The sequence below is a fragment of the Mauremys reevesii genome, linkage group 4, assembly GCF_016161935.1.
Source record: "Mauremys reevesii isolate NIE-2019 linkage group 4, ASM1616193v1, whole genome shotgun sequence".
Classification (NCBI taxonomy): Eukaryota; Metazoa; Chordata; order Testudines; family Geoemydidae; genus Mauremys; species Mauremys reevesii.
Window position 1 is genome coordinate 123,827,831 of NC_052626.1, and position 25,490 is coordinate 123,853,320.

The following is a 25,490-nucleotide window of genomic DNA, read 5'->3' on the forward strand; positions in this document are numbered from 1 at the left end:
ACACTGGTGTCTCCAAAATCAGCCTCATGTCCTTTGACCTGATGCCAAACTCCCCAGCTCCTAACCTGGCAGAGTTTGCCCTGTCACTGATGACAATTGCTTACAAATCATTTCTTCGCACAGCTGACTCTGCCACACCACCCTTGTCTTCACCCAGCATGATTTTGCTCTCCTTTCCCACCATTCAGTCCAATCCACCACATAGGTGCTGACTCCATGGGTCCTCCAGGGCTGGAGCACACACAGGGAAAAATTAGTGGGTGCTCTGCACCCACCGGCAGCCAAGCTCCCCTCACCCTCTGCCCCACCTCCTTCTGCCCCCCCTGAGCATGCCGCATCCCTGCTCCTCCCCCTACCTCCTAGCATTTCCCACCCAGCCCCCGCCAAACAGCTGGGGGGGGGGGGCAGGGGGAGGAGCAGGAACTTGGCACACTCAGGGAGGAGGTGGGGCCAGGGCGGGGATTTGGGGAAGGGGACGGGAAGAGGTGGTGCAGGGGCGGGGCCTCATGGAAGGGGTGGAGTGGGGTGGGGCCGAGGGGGCGGGGTCAAGTACCCAGGGGAAAGAGGGGAAGTCGGCGCCTATGATCCACCACGCCCCAACCGTGGGCCCCCTGACACATCCACTTTCTCCCCCCAGTTCTCACACTTGCGGGTGTCTCTGGAAAATCCAAGGCACACACCCATTTCCTCTACTATAGAGGAGTCCTCTTCTCCTCCAGCTCTGCCCCCTGCTTTACTGCTAGAATTCACTTCTCTCCCCTGGTTGCCTGTTAGGGTGAGGCCCCCAAAGCACGCTTGGGAGCAGAGCGAGCTGTTCTAGGTGGCACTAGACATCTAGCACTGGCTGACATGAGAGGATGCCCGGCACCTCTGGAAATCAGGCCCAAGGGGGTTCAAGCTGGGCTTCCAAAATCAGCAGCCACTTTGAAAGCAGGGCTGGGAGCCTGTGGCTCCAGAGAGCCAATGCGCTGCAGTCTGGAGGCTGCAGAGACAGGCTGCAATAGCAGCTTTGGGAAGTGTGAACGCCACATACGCCGGCATTAACGGCTGTTAGTGCTGATAGATCCTCGCAGTAGGACCGGCACTGAGCGTTTCATGGAGCACTACACCCGTTATGCACTGGGCAGCACCCATCTCACTGCACCTTCCAGCCACCTGGGAGAACCGGCCATAGGGGTCAGGCTGGACGGCTGGGATATGGAACATACAACCATCACTAACTCTCCCACAGAGGGTAGAGAATGGATTGAACTGCTGGCTCGATCTCCACCGGCACAAAGTGGCCAGCTTGTTCCAAGGGGTGGTTCCCTAACCTGTCGTTCCCACACAGCACAACCTTGCTCTTCAACTCAACCAGAGCTCCTGGCCCACCCTGACCTGTGACCCTTGTGTATTACTGCCCCAGGCAGCCGGAGACATGAAGTGCATTAGCAGAGACTGCACTGAGCAAAGCCTACAAAGCTCCAGCTGGCCAGATGGCCGGACACATGCACGCAGAGCCGGCTGCTCCAGCATCGCCTCCTCATAGAGCAGCTCCTAGGGCTGGCGAGACAGGCCTGCTGGAGGTCAGCAGCAACTGAGCACCGATTACTGAGCTGACACAAACCTCTGTTCCAGAATCAGGGATGAAACTTTTAATGGTGACTGTTTTCCCCGGAGCCGGGAAGGGGGATTCGCGGAGGCCCTGCATGAAGGGGTAAATGACGGCCATGGAGATCTGCCGCCTCTTCTCCACTTCATCGAGGATCTACAGGAAGGAGAGACCCGTCAGCCACAGCAAGGCAATGAATTCCCTGATTACCCCCCTCCCTCCAGCACCACAACAGTGACTCAGTTGCTTTCTCACTGAGGAACAGCAGCCAGCACCAGCCTCAGCACCACAGTCCTCACCCTCCTCACCCCTGGACAAGTGGCCTTCAGTGCCGTGGCATCACTGCCTGCTCCCCCAGGCAGATGTCCTTCCCTGCATCAAGTTGCAGATCAGGCAGCAACAAGACAGGGATCAGCAGCTGCATGAGACCTGGGCTAGGCATGCAAGCTGGGTTAGTGTTTTACCCGTGAGAATCAGGGTTCCTACCTTGGAGAACAATCCGAAGCAGCCCAGGCAGCTGATGATGCAGAAGACCTCTGGGAAACGAGGGCCCCGGCCAACAGGCTGAAAGAAAGATCAGCACCCAAAGGGTTAACTGTATGCCACAATCTCTTATCCCCTCTGTCAGGTGCACAGAGACAGCCCCCATGCTACCCCCATTGTTATGAGAACTGCCAGTAAGGGTGGGGCCATGGCCTCTCAGAGGAATGCAAAGTCAGACTTCAGCAAAGCTAGGAGCCTGCCATGGCTTGGCCTTGCCTGCATCCCAGAGACCTGGTTACTGATACCACCCAGCTCAGCTGGTCCTCACCGGCTACTTAACAAAATACAAGTCAGGAAACTTGCAGAACAAGCTGAAAAAGCAAGGGAGGGAGGGGAGGGAGGCTGGTACCAGCACTGTTCCTCTCCAAACTCAGCTGCAGGAGATGCCCCACCCCAGAAGCAGACGCATGTACACAGTCTCTGAGGCAAAGGGAAGGCACCTAGGACTCCCGCTGGCCAACAGACCTCCAGAAAAAGACTCTGCAGACCGACTAGAGGAATCATTGAGGGTGCTGCCCAGCACGCTGCTGGAACCTCTAGGCATGGGGTGTGGCAGGTCTGGGTGCGGGGCACAGGGTAACAGTAGAGACCATGGAACAGAGTACGTGTCAGGAAGGGAAGTGAGGAATTAAACTGGCGGCTAGCTAAGCACGGCAGGGTTGGGAGAGATGGGTTCACAGGCTTATGGGGCTGGGGAGGGGAGATAAAGCTGCAGGCAGGAGACATTGAGGCAGAGTCTGTGGTTTGGGCAGCACACTATAGCCCTGTGCTGAGCTGCCACCCTCCACACACACCACCTCTGGAGGGCGTCACTTACACCCCCCCGCAACAACACCTGCCTCCCCAGCTCCGAGAGCAGGCAGTCAGCGGTGCGGCTCAGGAGGGATTCAGACTCCCTTCCTAGGGTGGAATTCGGGGCCGGGGCGGAGTCTGGTTCAGGAATCGCCGTGCAGAGACGAAGGACGCGTCGCTTGGCAAAGACCTCGGCTTGTTTGGGGGAAGCGCTAGCACGGACTTGTCTGAACTCAATGCGCACAGAGGCTTTGGCATGCCAAGGCAGTGAGGCCTCTCAGGCAGCTGAGCGGGCTTGTCTCCCCAGCCAACACGCTATATATTCCCTGCTGGGGGCATCTTTAGGGTTATTTCAAGAGAACCAAATAGGCAATGATTTCAGCGCAGCACAATTCCCAGCACGCACCGATCTCCGCTATCACATCACGTCGGGCCTTGAATAGAACGAACAGCAAACAGGGCCTTGGTGCTGGGTAGAGGCAGGACCTTGTGGGGTCCACAATTCCTGGCCTGTAGGATTGTGCTTCAGAATCTAAGCACCAAACTAAAACAAGCTGGTGTGCTCCTAGCCTTTAAGGGCTTGAAGAAAAGCTTGAAAACATGAACTAAGAGTCACCGAAACTCTGCAGCTTTCCTGAGCCTGCAGACAACCGAAGGCACTGCTAGCCTCCCACTCTCTGCCTGTCGCACCAATAGTTGAGTCTCCTGAGGGCTGTAATAAACTGGGCTAATTCTGGTTGTGGGGTTCGGTGGTGTGTGGTGGTTTGTGAAATACAGGAGATCAGACTAGATGACCTGCAGGTCCCTTCTGGCCGAGAACGCTATAGGCAGGTCTACACTTAAAATGCTGCATTGGCGGAGCTGTGCTGCTGTAGCGCGTCTGGTGAAGACGCTCTAATCCGACAGGAGAGAGTTCTCCCGTCGACTGAATTACTCCACCTCCATGAGAGGCTGTCCAGCTGACATAGCGCTGTCTACACTGGTGCTTAGGTTGGTGTAACTTACATCTCTCAGGGATGTGGATTACTCACAATGAATACTGCATGCAGGTGTGCTCGCCCCATCTCAAAAAAGATATATTGGAATTGGAAGAGGTTCAGAAAACAGCTTCCGTATGATGAGAGATTAATAAAACTGGGACTTTTCAGCTTGGAAAAGAGACGACTAAGGGGGATATGACAGAGATTATAAAATCATAACTGGTGTGGAAAAAGTAAATAAGGAAGTGTTATTTAATCCTTCTCATAACACAAGACCTAGGGGTCACCAAATGAAATTAATAGGGAGCAGGATTAAAACAAATAAAAAGAGGTATTTCTTCACACAACCTGTGGAACTCCTTGCCAGAGGATGTTGTGAAGGCCAAGACCATAGCAGGGTTCAAAAAAGAGCTAGATAAGTTCATGGAGGATAGGTCCATCCATGGCTATTAGCCAGGATGGACAGGAATGGTGTCCCTAGCCTCTGTTTGCCAGAAGCTAGGAATGGCCAACAGGGGATGGATTACTTGATGATGACCTGTTCTGTTCATTCCTCCTGGGGCACCTGGCATTGGCCACTGCTGGAAGACAGGACACTGGGCTAGATGGACCTTTGGTCTGACCCAGTGTGGTCGTTCTTATGTTCTAAACCTTCCAGATAAATCAAGCTGATCTGAAAGTGCCAGCAAATTTCAACCAGAGGCTGAAGAATCTAGTGATCTCCACACAGAATTTAGGTGACTCTTGCCTGGGACAACACAGGACCTTGACTATAGGTGACCAACACCACGATACACAGTTCAGAGGCCCTGGCAACAGTCTTCCACTACAGCCAAACTAGGCTGGAGTCAAACCAGCACCTGAGAGGTAACCATCCATATCTCATCGTCCTGCCTCTGAGCCAGTCAGGCCCTCAAAGGTAGCCACGAAAGAGTGCAGCAGTTTCATCATACTAGATGCAGGTACCAAGGTGCCACCAGCCCTCCTCTTCCTCCTGCCTCTCTGCACATTTTCCCCACCCCCATCCTGCACCTGTCGCTGGTTACCCTCCACCACACACACACCCATCCCCGATCACCTCTCTGTCTGGCGTCAGGCTATGCCTGCAGTTGCAGCAGGGCTGGGCACAAGCACTTCCCCTGAGAGCCGACTGCAGAGCGAGTCTCCTGTAAGTGGTTCCCTGGGGCTAGCCCGCTCAGCTTGCTCTCTTGACACTGCCCAGGGGGGTGGTGATGTGCTGCAGCCAAGCTGGCTGCTCAGGGCGCTAAGGGCCGGCATGAGACCAGATTATTTAAAGCGAGGGATACTCACCAGCAGCCGCCGGCAGTAGCCGATCTTTCTGCTGCCGTCAACGTTGGTCAGGACAAACGAAAAGGTTTCACTGAAAGACAAGGAGAGACGTGTTTCCACTGCTCTGCTAAGGGTTGAGGTGCGAGAGCCGCAGGAGCTTAGCTTGGAGCCACTGAGCGACGGGGCAAAAGGGGGCGGGGAGAGAGTCACCAGCACTACCCAAGATGGCAGCCTAGCCCCCGACCCTGCTAGTGACTGACCCTCCTAACAGCTGGATCCTCCACTTAATTACCAGTCAGGTCCATTGACTTAGACTGTCAGCCCCGTGGGGCAGGCACAATGGGGGCCTGGCCCGTGACTGGGGCTTTGAGGCGCTACGGGCTGGCAGTGTGGTTAGTGGACAGAGCCTCGGATGGGGACTCAGGAGAGCTGGGTTCTATTCCCAGCTCTGCCACCAGCCTGCTGGGTGACCTTGGGCAAGTCATGACCCTGCTCTGGGCCTCAGTTTCCCCATCTGTAAAACAGAGATAATGACACCGACCTGCTTTGCAAAGCGCTTGGAGATCTCCTGATAAGAGCTAGGTGTAATTCTTATCACAATGAATAATAACTATCAAGAGGAACAAATAAACAGACCACTAAACTTCTAAAGGAGATGCTCAGCCGTGAGTAACAAGCAGCATGGGATGATGAAGCACTAACCCCTGGCCAGATAAACTGCAATGGCTAAGAGCCAATAATGTGAAACCTCAGCCAGGAGTGGTTTGATTTTGCAGAAGCCAGGCAGGGAAATTCTCCCTACTCAAGCAGCTCACTGGGTTCCTGTGACATCCAGGCAGTAGGAAGGAGCACGAGGACTCGCCTTCCCCGCTCCCTGCCCACGGGCCCCTGCCTGCAGCGCTGGCTCCGGGCTGGTCCCTTAGCCCGTATTAATCAGGGAGTCACCTGGTGTATTCCGTGAGCGGGGCCCAGTGATTGCCGTCGGGGAAGCAGAAGAGGGGGATGGCTTGCAGCAGCCTCTCTTCCTCCTCCTTCTGACCCCGCAGTAAGTTCTCGCGCTGAAATGAAAATGATACAAGAAGTAAAATCACAATAAAAGAGGATCCAGCCTCGGCCACTGCACAAGGGAAACAAGTCTGGACTCTCTAGTTGGGCTCTGTGTGGGTCAGGGCTGCGGTGCGTCGGCAGAGCAGTGCAGGGCCCCAGGTCACTACCCAGTCCGTTGTCCAACAGCTGACTGGTTCCTGATCTCTCTAGACTGCCTCCAGGGTGGACAGGAGGATTCCCCAGTCTAGCATGCCCACCGCTCCCTGGGGGGAGCATAGGCTTTGAGCAAGAAGGGCAGCATAGCTGTTGGTAGCAACAAGACCAGACTCAAGACTCAGCTGTATTGATGCAGCCCAAAATGAAGCTTTCCAACCTGAAAAGGAGGCACCATGACCATGAACAGAGGTGCATTCTGGAGCCGGGCTGACCCTCCCAAGGGAAGGCAAGAGCCAACCTCCCATCAGAAGCACGATTTTCAACCCTTCTCCTCCTTTCCCCAAAAAGGGATCAAGTCCCTGAAATTTCACACGCCGCATCTCGCCCCCAGGGAGGATTCTGCTAGGTGATGTGGGGTGGGTGGGACAGAAGAAAAGAGTTTGCGGCTCTGATTGAGAGAGCCTGTGCTCAGCTCCTTTGCACTTCCCATATTCTGGCCCCACTGGGGGTCAGTTTGTCCCCCCAGACTAAGTTAAAATGGCCTCAGGCTGCTGTAATCTATGCTCAGGCTGCCCAGAGCCCTGAAGATTTAGAGGTGACTTCTAATAAATACAGCTGGGGGGGGGGCAGGGGCTCCTCACCTTTGGGAACTGGTAGGTTATCTTGGGTTCATAATCACTCCCCGATTTCTTCTTTAGGGAGACCACAACGAGGTATTCGAAGAAGAACTGTCCTGGTGAGTAGCAGAAGGGGCTTCGCTCTCCCGGCCTCCTTGCAGATTCAGATTTGCTTTCGTCCCGGGGTGCGTCCCGATTTACATCTGTAACCCAAAAGTTATGGTGCATGGTGATGTGGCAGCCAGTGGGGTTGCCTTTTGTAGTGATCCAGAACGCAGTTTGGCTCAGAGAGCAGGGGATAATGCACCAGGACCTGCACCGGAAATGGAGAAGGGAGGCAACCAAACAAGGAAAAACAGACTGTGGGCTTGTCTATACTGGGGTGTTAATTCAGATTAAGGCAGTGTGCAAATGTAAAGCATAATAGCTATTCCTGGTTAACTCCCTGTATGCATGATCTTATTCTGGAATAGAAGAATTTTATTCAAAATTAGCTTAATCCACTTCCAAACTGGATTAAGCTAATTCCGAATAAGAACGTCCAGAGGCCCCTTTGCACCCATAAGACACTGAGTTCACACAGGAAGCAGCTTTCATCCTAATGCAATGTACACCAACTCCTATAATGTATTCATCCCATGATGCACTTGGCCACCTCCATTATCATTTGGATGGTGCCATTAACTTTCAAGTTTAATTGCCTGCTGCGCAGGTGACAGGAGAAAAGAGAAGTCCCCTGTTCAGACATGAAAGGAACAGACAAGGGCTGCTGCTGTTGCAAAAAGAGCTAATTCCATCAGGGGAGAACAGGAAGGGCTTTTACAAATTTGCCAAGGGAAAAAGGAAATCCTAGCAGGGGTGAAAATTGCCCTGCAGCTTCCGGAGAGAAGGAAGTTAAAAACAGTTGCCGTATCGAGCCACGTGGGCTATTTCTTAAGGTTACATGAGTCACTCTCACATTGTAACCTAGAAACTTGAGCTCTCCAGGTCACTCAGTCGCTGCTTGTTTAACTTCTACACCTCGCCCTGAAGGAGTACAGAGCAGGCTGACTGAGCCAGGGCAGGGAGGCCAAGCACCTCCTGGCACCAACACAGCAGAGCCAGTACGTCCGAAGTCCATCAGAGACCCGCCCATCAGCAAGGGCAGTATTTTAAAGCCACAAATGTACAGGGTGTCCCCCCGCGAGGAATCCAAAGGCCAGTTTTCTGGAGTGTGGGAGTTTTGCATTAACGCTGTTTTCTCCATTCAGTGTCCCGAAGAACAGCCTTTACTACTGCAAAACAGAAAGCCTGGAATAGCCAGTGGTCTCCCATCCCCGTACTAACCCAGCCTAGACCTGCTAGCACTTTATACCAAGCCCAGCCAGGCCCCTTCAGACCCGCAAGACACTGTGTGCACACACAAAGCAGGTGTCCTTTCAATGCAATGAACACCAACTCCTTTAACCTCTTCATCCCAGGATGTACGTGGCTGTTATCATTTGGATTGTGCCATTAACTTTTGAGTTTTATTGCCCCCAGAGCAGGTGACAAGCGGCTACAATAGAGGGTTATCAGAGTGGGGCAGGGTTGCTCATCCTGAGTCCAAGGCTCAACAGAACAGAAATAATAGCCACAAGTTGTATAATGCAGGGGTGGGGGTAGGCAGAGGATCAGCAAAGCACATGGGGCAAATGCACTTTAGGACACCAAGAAATCATGAAATGATGGAGCCGTATTTACTGCAGTCTATCTGTTCTGCACTGCGCACTCTGGGAGGAATTGTCATTCCAGCCCATGTACTAGGCTGCTTTGCTCCTGTGGCACAGAGTGCCCCTAAAGCTGGTATAGCCAGACCTGGAAGGGGGAAACGTCCGGGAGCATACAGCAGGTGAAACAGCTCCTACATCACCCCCCTGCCCTGTGGTTGGCATAGGGAGAGGGGGCTCCCCTACACTCTGGCTACTGGCAGTTAATGTAAGCCTGGTGCACAGCTGACCCATGATCTCAAGGATAAAACTTCCCACAGCCCCCATTGGCCTGGAGCGGCGAACCCGCGGTCAGTGGGAGTTGCGATCGGCCGAACCTGCAGACACTGCAGGTAAACAAACCATCCCGGCCTGCCAGCAGCTTTCCCTGGCAGGCCGTGGGCCAAAGGTTGCCGATCCCTGCAATAACCTATAACAACAAACCTTAAGGGAAAGTAACATTTTATGAACTTTCATATACTTTTTACAACTGAGATTGCAACTAGGGTAAATTGGTAGGCCCAATTATCACAACAGGCATTAACAAGTGTGACATTTCTAGATCTACTCTCCCATTCTTCCGTCTTCTTGGAATCCTCAGCTTTGTCTTCAATGACCTGAGAACGTTCTTGGGGGAATGAGGGGGACGACTGCTAGAGATGAATAATAGCGCAAAGCTGGGAGGTGTTCTCCCTCCAGGGTCCACATCTCAGCTGAGTTACAACCTCCATGGCCAGTGTCTATACCCATCATGGAGCCTATGAACAGCTCTGCCAGTAGGCCAGGGTCCCGTGTTGTCTCATACCCTGCTAGTGTAGGCCTGCCAGTTCTGATCCAAACTGACGTCAGTAGAGTTGGGCAGATGGGAGCCTTGGATGCAGCCAGCATAGTGACACCTGGGCCTGACGTCTGCCCCTTTCACAGCACTCCGACAGCAAGGGATGAATACGAGGCAGGTTTAGAGAAGAGCCTCTCTGCCCTGCGTTCTCGCTGGTAGCATCCATCTTATTTTAAGCAAGCATCACATCCCTCCTTGTACAAAGCAGCTTTAGGGCAACCTTGGACTCCAAATGTGAGGCCATCATTCCAAAGACGCATTGTTCCCCCAGCTCTGGCCCAGATGAAGTAGAGATGGAGTCTTTTGATCTAATGGAGGCTCTCTTCCTCTCTGACCAGCTACAGGAGTAAGGGAGGGCTGCGAGGACTGCGTGCATGGTGGGTCACCCTGAAGCCCTTTCTCCTCTGCCCAGAGCACAAGGTCTTGGCTGCCACCCTCTCCTTCTGCCACAGCTTTGGGGATGGACTCTCAGAAGGGTGGGGGGTGTCTAATGGGCCAGTTACAACCACCTTCCTCTTCTCCAGTGAGAGGGGGCCCAAAGGTGCAGTGCCATCCTTGTAGCCTGGCATCAGTCTTCTCCTACTGCTCACACGCTGGGCATGCACTCCGAAGAGGGCCGTGTGCATTCCTTATCGGGCGCTTTGACCTGATATTGTCAGTGACACACTGGGGCCTGTTCCAAACCCCACATTAGCCCAGTCCCCCAATTGTCCCAGGCACAGCCAGGGCCTCCGCGCAGGGAAGTCATAGAATCTCAGGGTTGGAAGGGACCTCAGGAGGTCATCTAGTCCAACCCCCTGCTCAAAGCAGGACCAAACCCAACTAAACCATCCCAGCCAGGACTTTGTCAAGCCTGACCTAAAAAACCTCTAAGGAAGGAGATTCCACCACCTCCCTAGGTAACCCATTCCAGTGCTTCACCACCCTCCTAGTGAAAAAGTTTTTCCTAATGTCCAACCTAAATCTCCCCCTCTGCAACTTGAGACCATTGCTCCTTGTTCTGTCATCTTCTACCACTGAGAACAGTCTAGATCCATCCTCTTTGGAACCCCCTTTCAGGTAGTTGAAAGCAGCTATCAAATCCCCCCTCATTCTTCTCTTCTGCAGACTAAACAATCCCAGTTCCCTCGGCCTTTCCTCATAAGTCATGTGCTCCAGCCCCCTAATCATTTTTGTTGCCCTCCACTGGACTCTCTCCAGCATCAGCAGCAAGTCAGCTTTGAAACAAGTTTCTCCCTCCCTTTCCTGCCCTCCTTCCTTCTTCCCTTCCCACTCTTGTTCCTTGTGATCTTGACTCAGGTCCACCCTTGTGATCTCGACTTGGTCCCTGGGATCCTCCCTTTGGCTGCCTTTATCACCCATCTCCTTTTGTCCTGTGCTGCACATGCCCATTGCAAACGTCCCCTCCGCTCTGCTCTCCGACCCCTGCGCCTCCATTCTCCGGCGTACACGGCACCGACACGGAGCAGATTGCGTGGGGGAAGGGAGGGGACCTCTTCGGGCAACAGCCTCATCCCTATACTTCTTTAGTTCCAGCCAGTGAAAGATGCTGAGAACAGGCAGCCTCTCCTTATCCTCAGAACAGGTGCAACTCAGGCAGCAGCCCCGCGACTATCCCTCTCCCACCCACCCCCCAATGCCTCCTGCCAGCTGCGACTAGGGGTAGGAGGATCCCCTCCAAAAAGAGAGGGGAGATCCGTTTCCAAATTGACATCACCTGCTCTGAGCTTTTGCACCATGGTCTTCCCACACCCATTCAATGCAAAGGGAAGCTCACTGGGGAGACAAATCCTCACACAAGGGAAGCTGACATGCGAGAGGAAAAAATCAAACCAGTTTGACGGATGAGCAGTGCACGCAGATGCACAGGGAAAGCCGAATGTCCCTGCATTGGCTCTGCAGTGCAAATACCAAACCTGTTTGCCTTAGGCAGTGGGCCAGACGGATACCAGCAGCACCAGGAGTAATACACTCGCACCCCAGTGCTGTAGGACAGGCCTGCACACCCCCTACGTGGGCGTGGAAGGCACAGCTGCTGAGCGACTTTACCATGGAGCAGAACTGCAATTAGGTGCTGCTGCTCTGTCCTCGGAAAGGAGCAGCAGGGACACGCCTGCTAGGCACCGAGACGATGCGTGTCCTTTACGGGAAGAGATTAGATTTGCCGGGTGCAGGGTGGAGCCAGGCTCCTCCTGGATGGTACCGAGGTTCTTCTCAGAGTACTTATGGAAGCTGGGACAGCAGCCTGGTCAGGCATAACTGCGAGCACTGGAAGTGGAGGAAGATTTCCATGCCAGTGTACAGCAGCTGCGGGAGGGAGCTGCCATGGTCAAAAGGTTGCACTTCCTATTGGAGTGCACCCTCCCTGTGGTAAGGTCACCCTCAGCCAAGCAGCAGGCTGCAGCTAAAAGTAGGTTCTGGTTTCTACCCTACTGACCGAATTCAAATATTATCCTCTGATTTCCAGTAATATAGCTGCCACCTGGAAAGTGAGAGCCTGATTAGGCCCCACCCAGCCCATGTCTGAGGAGCCAATGCAGGAATGCTCATGGCTAAATGTCCTCGCTAACGCTTTGCCTGGTCTAACCTTAAAATACACTCTGGCTACAGCGCTTCCAATATTGGCAGGATCAAGACACCCCCGGTCTGAATCTCTCTACCAGCTACCAAGTGACCAAGCACTAATAATTGGTTCCCTTCTGAAATCCCGACACCCCTAACTGAAAATAGCACCAACAGCACTTTTAGAGCCCCTCCACTTGCAAATGCAGCTGAGATTTTAGGGGGAGAATCATCTTAATGGGTTACAATAGCACTGTGTCCACTCAGCAGCTTGGCAGTCATAAAAGCCACCTGAGCTTATCCATACCTTCCATGCCAACTGGGTTTGTGTCAGTGCATGCTGGGAAAATCTGGGCATCTATCCCATAGTGCCTCAGTAGGAGATGAGAGTGCCCAGAGGACATACACTCTAGGACATCCTACCATACAGAGAGATGGGAGGAAGGAAACTGGGCCAAACTGGTTACACAGGTCAACCAATGGGCCCCGTGCACGCTAAAGAAGAAGCATGCCATGAACTCCAGCAAGGGACACATGGCTATTGCCATGGTGATAATCCGGCGGGGTGGTGGGAAAGAACTGGAGACTGGCAATGAGCACCATTACCAGAGCTAGAGAGACTGGCTACAAATCTATTGCAGGGACCTTGATCGCCAAAGCACTTTCAGAAACACGAACCAATCCACTCAGAAGTAGGGTGACCATACGTCCCATTTTGGCTGGGACAGTCCCTTTTTTAAGCCCTGTCCCAGCCAACCTGACTTTGGCAAGAGCAAATGGGACAAATGCCCAGTTTTGCCCCAAAAGTGGGGTGTGACCCTGAGTGGGGCACAGAGGAATGTGCAGGGGGTAATGCCAGCGTGAGGGGAGGGAGGGAGGGCTCGGGCAAGTGGCTCCGGCCAGGCCAGCTCCGCACGGGCAGGGGTGGAGGAAGTGGTGTGGGCCAGTCCCGAGTCGGTAAGCAGCTTGGGCTGGTCCCGCCTGGGCCTGGGGGGTGAGCAGCATGGGCCAGCCCCACATGGACAGGGGGAGGAGCAGCTCAGGCCAGCCCCGCATGGGAGGGGGTGCGTTCGAGCTAGCCCCACGCTGTGTCCCATTTTCCCTTTTGGTCACCCTACTCAGAAGCCATGGAACAGGAAGGGAAGGTCTCGGCTTCTGCAACAAACATTTAGTGCTGCTGCTACATCTCCTCGTTCACCCAACATTCGGCCCACGCCCCAGCAACTCCCGGAGGCTGCCCTGCTGGTTTTGGGTCTGAGGTGGCTGGCGAGGGGAGTTCATGCTGATGGTGAATCATCCAGAACTGGTCCCCATCAGTTTGTGAAGTGGGGGGCAGGTTTTTCCTTACTGAGGTGGGAGTGGTTCTGATGGATCTCTCCATCAATGATGATATGAAAGCGGGGGAGGGAACAGGCCTGACTGATGAAGGCTGGGTATGAGGAGGGTGAGTGGGGGGGAGGCAGGTAGGTGGGTAGTGTGACCATCTCAGGGAGAGGGGACTGGGCTCCAGACTCCGTCCCACTAAGGGAAGTCTGTCTGTTTGGCTGGGTGAGCAGGTACTGGGAACAAACAGCTGCAGCTGGAACCCAAAGCGGTTGCAGCTGATTTCCACCTCTTTCTCCTGGGACAGCGTGGCATGACCCTCAGGGGAGAGGGTGTGGGGGGAAGATGCCCCTGAGGTCCAATCGACACTGAAATTGCCCTGATTTCACTAAACTGGTTTCTGAACTGAGCGAGTTAAGCTCAGTGTAATTTCTCTGCATAGATAAGCCCTGCACACACTCCCATCAGGCTCCCGGCAGCATGGCATGGGGGGGGGGGTACAGAAGGGACACTTTCTGCCTTGTCTACGTGAGATCAGAACTGGGAATAATTACTAGGCTCACTCTGGCTCAGCAAGGCGGTTCCTGCTGTGATAACATCAGCCCCTTAAGCACAGAATTACCTTAATATTTTACTATTTGCATAAAATGTTCCATTTCTCTGGCCACTTTTTGCGGTGCAGCAGAATTTTGTTTCATGCTCTGTTTGCAACGTGCATACACCCAGCTGCCCTAGCAGAGAGGAAATGGGTTTTCTACAGCTCTACCAACACTTGACAAGGATCAAAAAAACAAACCCAGCCTCCCCCAGAAGAGCCGAAGGGCTTGCCGCTCCAGTGCCCGCAGAGCACTAGAACGACGGGCATGCAGATTCCGGGCAAGGCGGCCCCTGGGGTCCACTACTCCCTGGGCGCCACACGACAAACACCAGATGAGAAAAAGAAGGCCCAGCCAGTGCTGCGCCTCTAATGAGGCGACCCTCAGCTTTGCCTCCACTTCTATCAATCATGGCATTTGAATTCAGGCAGCACAAAGCCCGAGGTATCTGGGACACTAAAAGCACCCTGTAAAACGGTCTCTCTTGTTGCCCGGTCCAGAGACCAGTGACTATTTCAAGGTACATCATCTTGCAAGCCATCTCCCAGTTTTCCAATGATGGTCAGAATGTTTTCCCAGCAGGGCAACTCTGAGCTGATTGTAGGGCCTGCCATCTTGAGGACTGATAGAGCCAGGCCAAGATAGGGCCAGGAGTTAGGGCTGGGACTTAGGAGACTCACATTCAGTTCAATTTGTCCTGTGTGGCTGTATCACTCCGTGCCTCAGTTTCCAACCTGTAAATCGGGGAGAGTGGCACTGCCCTACCTCACCGAACATATACAAGACAGACTGGGCCAGGCTGGGATTCTCTAGTAACTAGTGTCAAGTATCAGAGGGGTAGCCGTGTTAGTCTGGTTCTGTAGAAGCAGCAAAGAATCCTGTGGCACCTTATAGACTAACAGAAGTTTTGCAGCATGAGCTTTCGTGGGTGAATACCCACTTCTTCGGATGCAAGCAGAGGAGCTTGCATCCGAAGAAGTGGGTATTCACCCACGAAAGCTCATGCTGCAAAACTTCTGTTAGTCTATAAGGTGCCACAGGATTCTTTGCTGCTTCTAGTAACTGGGGCATGTAAGAACCACAGGCTTGAGTGCTATACCCTGTTTAATAGCTTGTCCCAGCAGCATTTCCAGGGTGTAAAACTAGAATTTCCATTGCCCCTGCATCGTGGGCAGCCACTCGCACCAGTGCCGAGAGGTGTGAATCGGGGAGGTGGGGCTCTGCAGGGGTGTGAATGACCGCAGCAGGTCAGGCCAGAGAGACTTGGCGAGGGTGGGTGGGAGTTCCTGTGAGCTCTCCACCCAAATCGTGCTGGGCTGGGGGGGCGGGGAGGCAGCAGGTGCCGGGGGAAGCAGGATTCAAAGCGGGTTGGGCAGAGGGAGCCCCCGTAAAGCTCCTTCGCAGCGGGACAGTCACAGCTGGAGTGGGCCCGGTCCTGCCTTCCGGGGCCAGCGCTGCACCTGGGCTGCCTTCCCGCGCCGGCCTCGGGAATCCCAGGCTGCTGCCCCCGCAGGAAAGTCCCGGATCCGCCTTCCCGAACAGCTACGAGTCCCAGCCAAGCGCCGGGGGGGGGGCAGCAATGGGGCAGGGACACCCGGCGCGAGGGGAAGGGGGGCGCAGTGAGGGGCAGGGAGACCCGGCGCTGGGGGCAGGGGGGCGGCGGGCAGCAATGGGGCAGGGAGACCCGGCCGGCGGGGGGGGGGCCGCAAGGGGGCCGGGAGACGCGGGGAGGGGGCAGCGGGGAGGCAGGAGACCCGGCGGGGGCAGCAAGGGGACAGGGAGCCCCAGCGGGGGCGGCAGCAATGGGGCGAGGGGCAGGGAGACCCGGCCGGCGGGGGCAGCAATGGGGCAGGGAAACGCGGGAGGGGGCGGCAGCGGGAGGCAGGGACACCCGGCGGGGGCAGCAATGGGGCAGGGAGACCCGGCCGGCGGTGGGGGCAGCAATGGGGCAGGGAGACGCGGGGAGGGGGCAGCGGGGAGGGCAGCAATGGGCAGCGGGGAGGCAGGGAGACCCGGCGGGGGGGGGGGGCAGCAATGGGGCAGGGAGACGCGGGGAGGGGGGGCAGCGGGGAGGGCAGCAATGGGTCCGGAGTGAGGCCAGAGGCAGGACGCGGAGTCCCAGCGCCCGCGGTGGAGCTGGGCTCGGGGGGTCCCCCCGCCCCCCTCACCTCTTCGAGCCGATCTGCGCCGTATGCTGTTTCGGAAGAAGCTGACGAGCCCTGTCCCGGCCATGCCGGCTCCGCTCGCTCCCCTCGGAGCCGCTGTGACCCTGAGCGCAGCGCCCGGCCGGCAGGTCCCTCTGCAGCCCGGAGCGGGCACCGCGCTTCCGCCTTCGCTCCCGCCGCCGCTTTCGCTTTCGGGATGGGGGGGAGCCCTGCACACCTGCGGGGGGGGGGGCTGATGGGAGGGGCCATGCACACCTGGGGGGGGGCTGACGGGAGGGGAGCTGCATTCCCGGGGAGGGGCTGACGGGAGGGGGGGCTGCACACCTGGGGGAGCCCTGATAGGGGATGAGGAGCTGCATATAGGGGGGGGGGGCTGGCTGCATACCTGGGGATGAGGGGAGGGCCCTGAACCAAGTCCTTGGGGAGCTGGCTGCAGACCTAGATGGAGGATAGAGCCCTGACCCCCAGGGAGTGAAGCTTGTGACCCAGATGCCCCACGTTGGAAACCGAGGACACAGTTCTGAGTCGCTACCCAGGCCCCTGCCTATGCCCCAATGGGCATGTTTCCCCTCTGATCACCATCTTCACAATATTTCACCCATGGGGGTGGAGTGCAGTCTCTGCCGAAAGCGAAGAACTCACTGGTTGTCCTGGCTCTCGCAGGAGGTGTGCATGGAAAATATTTTGGGGGTTCTGTCACCTGTAGAATATTGGGGTCCAAAGCTGTTAGGTGAAACTGGTCACCTGGGGGTGGGCGGGTCTCAGTGCTAACTCTGACAAGCCAGGGCTGACGGGGGGGGGCAATTTGCCCCAGGCCCCGCCGTATATTGTATTCTATAATATTGCAACTTTTTTATGGAAGGGGCCCCCGAAATTGCTTTGCCCCAGGCCCCCTGAATCCTCTGGGCAGCCCTGCAAGAAGCATGAGAACCCTTGACATCTTTTGGCCCAGCCCGGCCACATCTTGACAGTCCAGACAAGGCATGAGTTTGAGCCTTTGCAAAGCCCAAAATAGCCCATGAAAAATACTCTCAGTGGGGGCACCATCAGAGCGAACTGAAATGAACAAAATACCCCAGCTATGAAAAGAGACACAGAGTTTGGAACTGTACAAAGGGAGAAAGAAAGGCACAAGATGGTGTCCATTATGCAGGCGACACTCTGCCAGTGTCTTGTGAAAGGTGCCTCGGGGAGTGCTGAAGGAGGGGAAGTGATTGAGCTGGGTGGCAGAGGCAGAGAAGCTAGGTGTGTTCCAGAAGTTGAGGGGCTGGGCACTCGAGGGTACCAAAGTGCTGTCAAGAAGGGGGACACCTGTGCCCAAGGGCCAGTGTGAGCTCTGGGGGCCTAACAAACTCCATAGATTTAGCCCCAGGTTGTCTCTGCTCACTTAGAGATCTTAAGGGCTGGGGTGTGTCAATCGCTTAGCCGGCAAAGGGAAAGAATGGGGCTCGCAGAGCCCGGAGTGGGATGCTTGTGTCATCAACAGCTGGTCGTTTGGGGCGGGGTTCCCCAAGTGGGCACAGACAAGGCTCCCTTGTGCTACAAGCAGGCAGTAGCGATTTACTCTGTACCCCTCAGGTAGCCTTGAAAGTGTTACAGACCTGCACACCTGGGGGAGGGCCCTATTTGGGGGGGGGCACTGGCTGCACACCTGGAGGGGGGAACCCTGCCCCTGGTGGGGGAGCTGCACCTGTGGGGGAGTTGTGAACCTGCCCCTGTAGGGGGAGAAGTGGGGTTAATCTGCACACCAGGGAAGGAGAAGGTGAGATTGGGACAGGACAGCCTTGCTCCTTGTGGCGGGAGGGGGGACAGCTCTGCTTCATACCTGGGGGCAGCTGCTGTCAGGCCCCGCTGCCCTGCCCCATCACGTTTCTGCTCCAGCTCCTGCTGCAGGGGCCTCTCAATAGAAGGGGCTGTGCTCCTCATCTGTCACTCGGCAGCCAGTGTGGCTGCCAAAATCCAGACCAGCGGAAGGATTCCTGCCTCAGCCAGGGCCCAGAGGCAAAATGCACTGCCTGGCACCCAGGGAAACCTCCAGGCACAAAGCCAGCTTCAGGTCCTTTAGCACAGCACAGCCAGCCTGTGGTAGGACCACAACATTTCCAAGATTGGAAGGCCAGAATGGCCTTAGCCAGTTTGACCTGCATAACACAGGCCAGAGAGCCTCAGTTACCCAGTGGTTTCAACATCTTTTTGTTTATGCATCCGAGGATTATATTAGCTCTCTTAGCCCCCGCATTGCACTGCGAGGTAATGTTCAGCTGGTTTCCACCAGGACTTCTAAGTCCTTTTCAGAGTCACTCTTTCCATGAGTCCTGCCGTAAGTGTGACATACAGTCTTTGACCCTAGATGTATGACCTTATTTGGCTGTATTAAAAATGCATGTTGTTCAAATAAGCCCAGTTTTCCAAGGCTCCAAGGTGCTCTGTATCACTGACCTATTTATCACTTCACCAATCTTTGTGTTGTCTGCCAATTTTACCATCAATTAATGTATATTTCCTCCTAGATCATTGGTAGGTATAGTGAATAGCATCGGGCTGAGAACAGAGCTCTGCAGAACTCCTCTAGATGAGGAGTTCCCATTTTAAAATGACTTTGATCGATCAGTTAACCAGTTTTTTTAAATTAATTTTATATGTGCTACTTTGAGTATTGTATAGTGCTAAACTGTTAATCTGAATGCAGTGTGTGACAGGCATGCTGATTTCCTGCACTGTCTTTGGGAGATCTCACTGTATGACATTTATATATTATTGTGGGTCAGTGGTTGTCTCTAATTCCATGGGGAAGGATGACCCCAGCCCTCCATGAACTAAGAATGGTGACAGTGATTAGCCAAATTGTCTCAGGCCGTAACACCTCCAGACGCTGCACATACTGGTTCAAACTGGATTCTCCAAGGGCCAGCACACAAAGAAAGGACTTTTGGATAAATAGCCTGAGTTTAAACTGACTCAGGGCCTGTTTTCTGATCCAGAAAATGGACAAGACCTTCTGTCCAGGAGGGGGGCAATTCTGGGAAGGATTGCCCCAGTCTGTGTGCTTGTTCTGAGCAAATGTCTATTATGAATCTGTAACCACAGATAACCCCACTGAACCAGTGCACACCGGCCAGAGCTCTTGTTGAGTTGGGGTGATCTCTGGAAGCATTGATTCTTTTATTGTTTTGAATGTGTTTTCTCAGTAAAGCGTTCACCTTAAGAATAAATGTACTTGCTTACAAAGAGGTGGAGGGGGTAACTTACACTTGTGGGCAGTTAGGCTGTTCAGAGCCTCTGCAGAGAAAACCAAACAGCCCTGACTTGCTGGGGAATTCTCATTGTCAGCAGGGAACTATGCAGTCTGGAAAACCTGGAGGTGAGGAGAGAGAGAGACACTGGTCTTTACCCAAGAGAGGGGCCTAGAGGCTAGAATGGATGCCCTTGCTAAACCCTGGAGGGGGAATACAGGTACATTTGGACTGAAGTATAACACTGTGCAGTACTAAATCAAACACCTTACTGAAGTCCATTATCTTAACACTTACCTTTACCAACCAAACTCGCGATCTCATCAAAAAATGATCCAGTTTGTTTCATAGGATGTATTTTCCATACAACTCATTACTGACTGCCATTAATTACCCTTTCTCCTTCAATTTCTTTTCACTCATTCTACCTATATCTACATTCAAAAAAAAAGGGAGAAAAACACTTACTCTCTCTCTAACCACTCAGTGACAGACTTGGCAGGTGGCAAAAAAAAAAAAAAAAAAAAAAAGAAAAGACTGAACTTGAATTAAATTAATAACTGCAAACTACTAACTACTGACTTAAAAAAGACTGGGAATGAATGTTGTCATTATACACCAAAAATCTATTCCCTCTCTCACAGTACTCACCACACCTTCTTCATCTTAATTATCACTTCAAAGTTTTTTTTTTCCCTCGATAGCTAGCTCTCTCTGATTAGACTCTGACTGTTGGTATTTGGTATTCATACTTCCATTCTTTCTCTGTATGTAATGTATAAATCTGTGTGTCTGTGTGTTGTTCATCCCAGAAAAAAGCTGCTGTAGCTAGCTCAGCTCAGCTTTAAATAAATTTGTTAGTCTTTAAGGTGCCACAAGTAATCCTGTTTTTCTACCTATATCGCCATTCCACGATTCTGCCAGGGATCACCGCCAGGCTAGCTGGCCTTAGTTCCAGATCCTCCTGTTTGCCCTTTTGAAACATTGGCACAAAATTAGCTTTTTTTTCCAGTCCTCTGGAACTTCCCCAGTAAGCCGAGATTGATTAAAAATCAACATTAGGGGCTGTGAGCGAGTGCCAAGGCTAATTCATTAAATACGCTTGGGTGCAAGTGATCTGATCCTGCCGATTAAAAATGCTGCATTTCATTCGAGGCTGGTTACTGTTGGAATAGGGAGGATTCCACTATCCCTGTAAACTGTGACTACAACATCCGGCTTCTTTCTAAACACAGAACAGAAATATTTATTGAACACATTTGCCTTTTCTGTATCATTATGGACGATGTACCCATCTCCATTTGGTAACAGCCCTCTCCCATTGCCAGAATTTCTTTTGTTCCCGATATGTGTAAAGAATTGCTTCTTATTGTCCTTGCTGTAGCAGCTGTAGATTTTTCTCATTGTTGCCTTTATCTTCTTTATCAATCATCTGCATCTCATAATTTCTCCTTTATAATCATTACTGCAAACTTTCCCTTTTCCCCACATGTTTATACATATGTATTGTTTATTGCTGCTTTCACTTCCCTTAACCAGATTTTTTTTCGTTAAATTGAAGTAGCTGATGTAGTAAAAAGCTGCTTCTAGTTAGCTATAGTGATCCCCTCGGCAGCTCCCTGTAACCCTTCAACCTTTCACATCTCCCAAGCTAAACTGAGTCAGTAGGGGATGGGGGAAGGCCTCAAATGAAAACCTAAGTGCTGCAGGATTCAGTGGGGCGTGACTTTTAGAATCATAGAATCATAGAAGATTAGGGTTGGAAGGGACCTCAGGAGGTATCTAGTCCAATGTCCTGCTCAAAGCAGGACCAATCCCCAACTAAATCATCCCAACAAGGGCTTTGTCAAGCCTGACCTTAAAAACCTCTAAGGAAGAAGATTCCACCACCTCTCTACGTAACCCATTCCAGTGCTTCACCACTCTCCTAGTGAAATAGGTTTGCCTAATATCCAACCTAGACCTTCCCCACTGCAACTTGCGATGGTTGTTCCTTGTTCTGTCATCTGCCATCACTGAAAACAGCCAAGCTCCATCCTCTTTGGAACCTGCCCCCCCCTCCCCCTTCAGGTAGTTGCAGGGGCGGCTCTAGGCATTTTGCCGCCCCAAGAACGGCAGGCAGGCTGCCTTCGGCGGCTTGCCTGCAGGAGGTCCTCCGAAGCCGCGGGACCAGCGGACCCTCCGCAGGCACGCCTGTGGGAGGTCTGCCGAAGCCACGGGACCAGCGGACCCTCCACAGGCAAGCCGCCGAAGGCAGCCTGCCTGCCGCCCTCGCAGCACCGGCAGAGCGCCCCCTGTGGCTTGCTGCCCCAAACACGCGTTTGGCATTCTGGGGCCTGGAGCCACCCCTAGGTAGTTGAAGGCTGCTATCAAATCCCCCCTCACTCTTCTCTTCTGCAGACTAAATAAGCCCAGTTCCCTCAGCCTCTCCTCGTAAGTCATGTACCCCAGCCCTCCGATCATTTTCATTGTCCTCTGCTGGACTCTCTCCAATTTGTCCACATCCTTTCTGTAGTGGGGGGCCCAAAACTGGATGCAATACTCCAGATGTGCCCTCACCAGTACGGAATAGAGGAGAATAATCACTTCACTCGATCTGCTGGCAATGCTCCTATTAATACAGCCCAATATGCTGTTAACCTTCTTGGCAACAAGGGCACACTGCTGACTCCTATCCAGCTTCTTGTCCAATGTAATCCCCAGGTCCTTTTCTGCAGAACTGCTTAGTCAGTCAGTCCCCAGCCTGTAGCAGTGCATGGGATTCTTCTATCCTAAGTGCAGGACTCTGCGCTTTTCCTTGTTGAAGCTCATCACATTTCTTTTGGCCCCCAATCCTCCAATTTGTCTAGGTCACTCTGGACCCTACTCCACAGTGTATCTACCTCTCCCCCAGTTTAGTGTCATCTGTGAACTTGCTGAGGGTGCAGTACATCCCATCATCCAGATCAGAGTTGGCGTTGATTCTGGCGCTCCAGCGCTGCACTAGGAAGTGGTGCTGCACTGCAGAGACTGGTGGGGGCACTCTCCGCTCTGCTAAATTCAGCAGGAACGTTTTTGGAGCTCAGGTTCATGGGGGACTGCGGACTCTCAAACACAGAGCTGCTGTTGTGGAATTAATCATGTCTGGTGGCTGCAGGCCAGCCTGAAACTCACCCATATGCAACATTGGTGGATGCTTTACAAACACACATGATAGTATAATAATACTGATACCCCCTCCCTGCAATACACTCTTCAGGGGGCTGTGCTGCAGGAGGAGCAGTTGGTGACTCAATAGATGGTGCATATTCCTCCATCAGATCAAGGCTCCAGCAAGGCACTAGTTGATGCTCTGTTGCGGAGCTTGGTGCTGGAGATTCAAGTATGGAACCTATAGCACAAAGCAGTGTTAGCAATTCGACATGGGGGTGCTTTTCCCAGGGTGGCAGTGAGGAGCCAATGCCTGGGGATGAGCGAGGATGCAAAGTGCTGCAGGATTGGCAGTCATGTCGGGGGAATGGTACGGGGCCTTCGTACTAAGAGCCTGTGGCATGGGCAGTCACCGCTAACTGTTATTCAGTTGAGTGTAATGAGTATAATTTAGCCTCTGCCATTCTGCTCCACCAACTCAGGGAAGCATGGTAGAGGCTAAATTACACTCATGGGGCAGCAACAGCGAATTTGCATACCCAGGATGCAGTACACAGAGGTGATTCCCCTGGCAGAATCTGATGTTTGCAGAAGAAAAAAATCCAGTTTTTCTTATGCCTAGAGGAAAAGGTCTCTGTACTTTCAGTTTCCTGAGAACAGCTGAGAGCAGAGGATCACACTGACAGAATGGTTATTGCCCCTGCTCGGGCACTAGTTCTGAAATCCTTTCTTTTCTTTAGGGATTGTTGAAATCTTTATCTTTTCTTAGGGAAAGTCCATGGATCTTGTCCCACTCTGCTACAGCCTGGATACTGCTGAGGTTGCTTCTGGCTGGAAGAAAACAAAGCCAAGAGTCTTATCTACAACACATCCCTGAAGAAACACTACGCCTTTGTGCAGATAACACAATTGAGCAAACTCGGCAATGCTAAAAGGGCTGAACTTTTAACATTTGCACTGCAAGCACCTTTCTGAGGAATTACAGAGCCACCCACAGTGACAGCAAAATGGACACATTGTAGGGTGTGAATTGTATTCTTTTGTCTGGTTGCCATGATAGACAAACTTTATTGCCAGGCTGTTGTTTCATGATGGTTAGATCACTTCTGCTCACAGGGAACAAAAAACAGGGTGAGATTTTATTTTTTTTTAACTCCAGGGCCAATAAACAGAATTGAGCTTTTTACTTTCTGCAAATATCATGTTCTCCCAGGCAAATATATGGAGATATACCTATCTCATAGAGCTGGAAGGGACCTTGAAAGGTCATTGAGTCCAGCCCCCTGCCTTCACTAGCAGGACCAAGTACCATCCTTGACAGTTCCCACCCCAATCCCTAAATGGCACCCTCAAGGATTGAACTCCTAAGCCTGGGTTTAGTAGGCTAATGCTCAAAACACTGAGCTATCCCTCCCCGAAGGGCTGTATGTTTACAATGCACCCCACATATGCAATTACACAGCTGCTGGAGGAAGCCTCTCTAACTTCTTGTATGTCACTGCCCTTGCAGGATGGACACGAAGAGTTTGGCTAGCATTGCTGTGCCATAAAGATTCTTATGAATCATATAGGTGTAATCCTTCTGTCAGGTGGAGCCAGCAGCAACAAGGGCAAGGTTCAGTATCTAGGGGTGCCTTTTTAACAATAAAACACAAAACCGGCTCAAGCCCCCACCCAGTGACCTGTGACAATTACACACCACCCCCTGGGTGCCTCTGAGAGGCAATACTTTCCCCCTTGCAAGCACAGAATCTGAGTATAGCAAAAACTTTTAATAAAAGGAGGGAATTAACTCAGCATTAATTTGGGAAAACAACGCAACTAGGGTTCATGAACACAAACCATGAGCAAAGGACCCATCCCCAAGTAAGTTGGGCAGTGTCCTTTACCCCTCAGGGTCTTAAGCCCAGTAACCCAAAAGTCCCTTTAACGTGCCTGTCCCTTCTCTGTACCCCACTCACAGTTACTGTCCTTGGCCAGTGCAGCCCCAGAGTTCAGAGGTTCATCCGCAGAGTTCACCTCCCACCCTTTGTGGAAGGCACGGAGGGGTAAAGGAGGCACCTTACACACTGCACTGGTACTCAGTCGTTACCCCAACAGCCGATTGCCACGCCTCTGCAGGGCTCTGCTGGCCGCTTACCATGCCTCCTGCCAGCCACCCTGCTAGCTGCACCTCTCTACCAGCTGCCCACTCACCAAGATGTCTTCAGCGCTCCCCCCCACACTTACAACACAGCTCTCACTAATTTCAGCTGTTAGTAGGGGAGCCTCACTGCTGATGCACACAGGCAGTCTCTTGCAATAGAGACACTATCCCAAAGTAGGTCTAATACTTAGACTGAGGTATCAGTGATTTCAGCTCTGCAGCCTGTAACAAGACTCCCAATTGAATCTAAATTAGCTTTTTTATTATACCATGAAAGAGAAAGGGCCAACTAATATCTAAGACCCTTAAACACAAGGGGGTGGCTGTAGTCTTTGGAACCCATGTCCCCTGCCTAGCGAGTGCTGTTGAGTTGAGGGTGAGTCCCTCCATTGGGGTATGCCAGGTACAGTTCTGCTGCCCTTGGTTCACACAACAAGGATGACAACCCCTTGTTACTCCTTCCCCAATAACAAAAAGACTGGGGATCGAACACCAACCACAAGTGATCATTTGGGCAAGCAATCCCATCATGCTGAGCACCTAGGCAGGGTGGGTGTGTCCATACAAATGAGATCAGCTTCTGAAGTCTTTTTCCACAGATCACCACGAGATGTAAGGAGAGAGCTCATCCAGACTGCTTCCACAAGCACTCGAATAATTCCATAAGGTGTCCCTGGGGTGGCCAGCCACACGATGTTCTGGGAGCAGATGCTTAGATGAGGTATAAGAGCTTACATTGTTGTTTGCAGTGTTGC

General features: G+C 52.9%; 1 protein-coding gene and 1 long non-coding RNA gene across 2 annotated transcripts in view; one reads left to right on the plus strand and one right to left on the minus strand.

Moving 5' to 3' along the window:
* DENND2D (DENN domain containing 2D) overlaps nt 1-16,399 on the minus strand; it is a 29,571-nt gene extending 13,172 nt beyond the window's left edge. The window contains exons 1-6 of the mRNA XM_039538592.1: nt 16,231-16,399; nt 7,041-7,219; nt 6,142-6,254; nt 5,218-5,287; nt 2,078-2,155; nt 1,607-1,747 (exon numbers count right to left, since the gene is read on the minus strand). Coding sequence (XP_039394526.1) covers nt 1,607-1,747; nt 2,078-2,155; nt 5,218-5,287; nt 6,142-6,254; nt 7,041-7,219; nt 16,231-16,294 — 645 coding nt within the window. The 5' untranslated portion in view covers nt 16,295-16,399. The remainder of the gene's footprint in view (nt 1-1,606; nt 1,748-2,077; nt 2,156-5,217; nt 5,288-6,141; nt 6,255-7,040; nt 7,220-16,230) is intronic.
* Nucleotides 16,400-16,664: 265 nt separating this feature from the next.
* Nucleotides 16,665-23,607, plus strand: LOC120405229. The gene is made up of 3 exons (XR_005598449.1): nt 16,665-16,893; nt 19,558-19,680; nt 23,359-23,607. It is a non-coding gene; the product is annotated as an uncharacterized LOC120405229 (long non-coding RNA).
* The last annotated feature ends 1,883 nt before the right edge of the window (nt 23,608-25,490 follow it).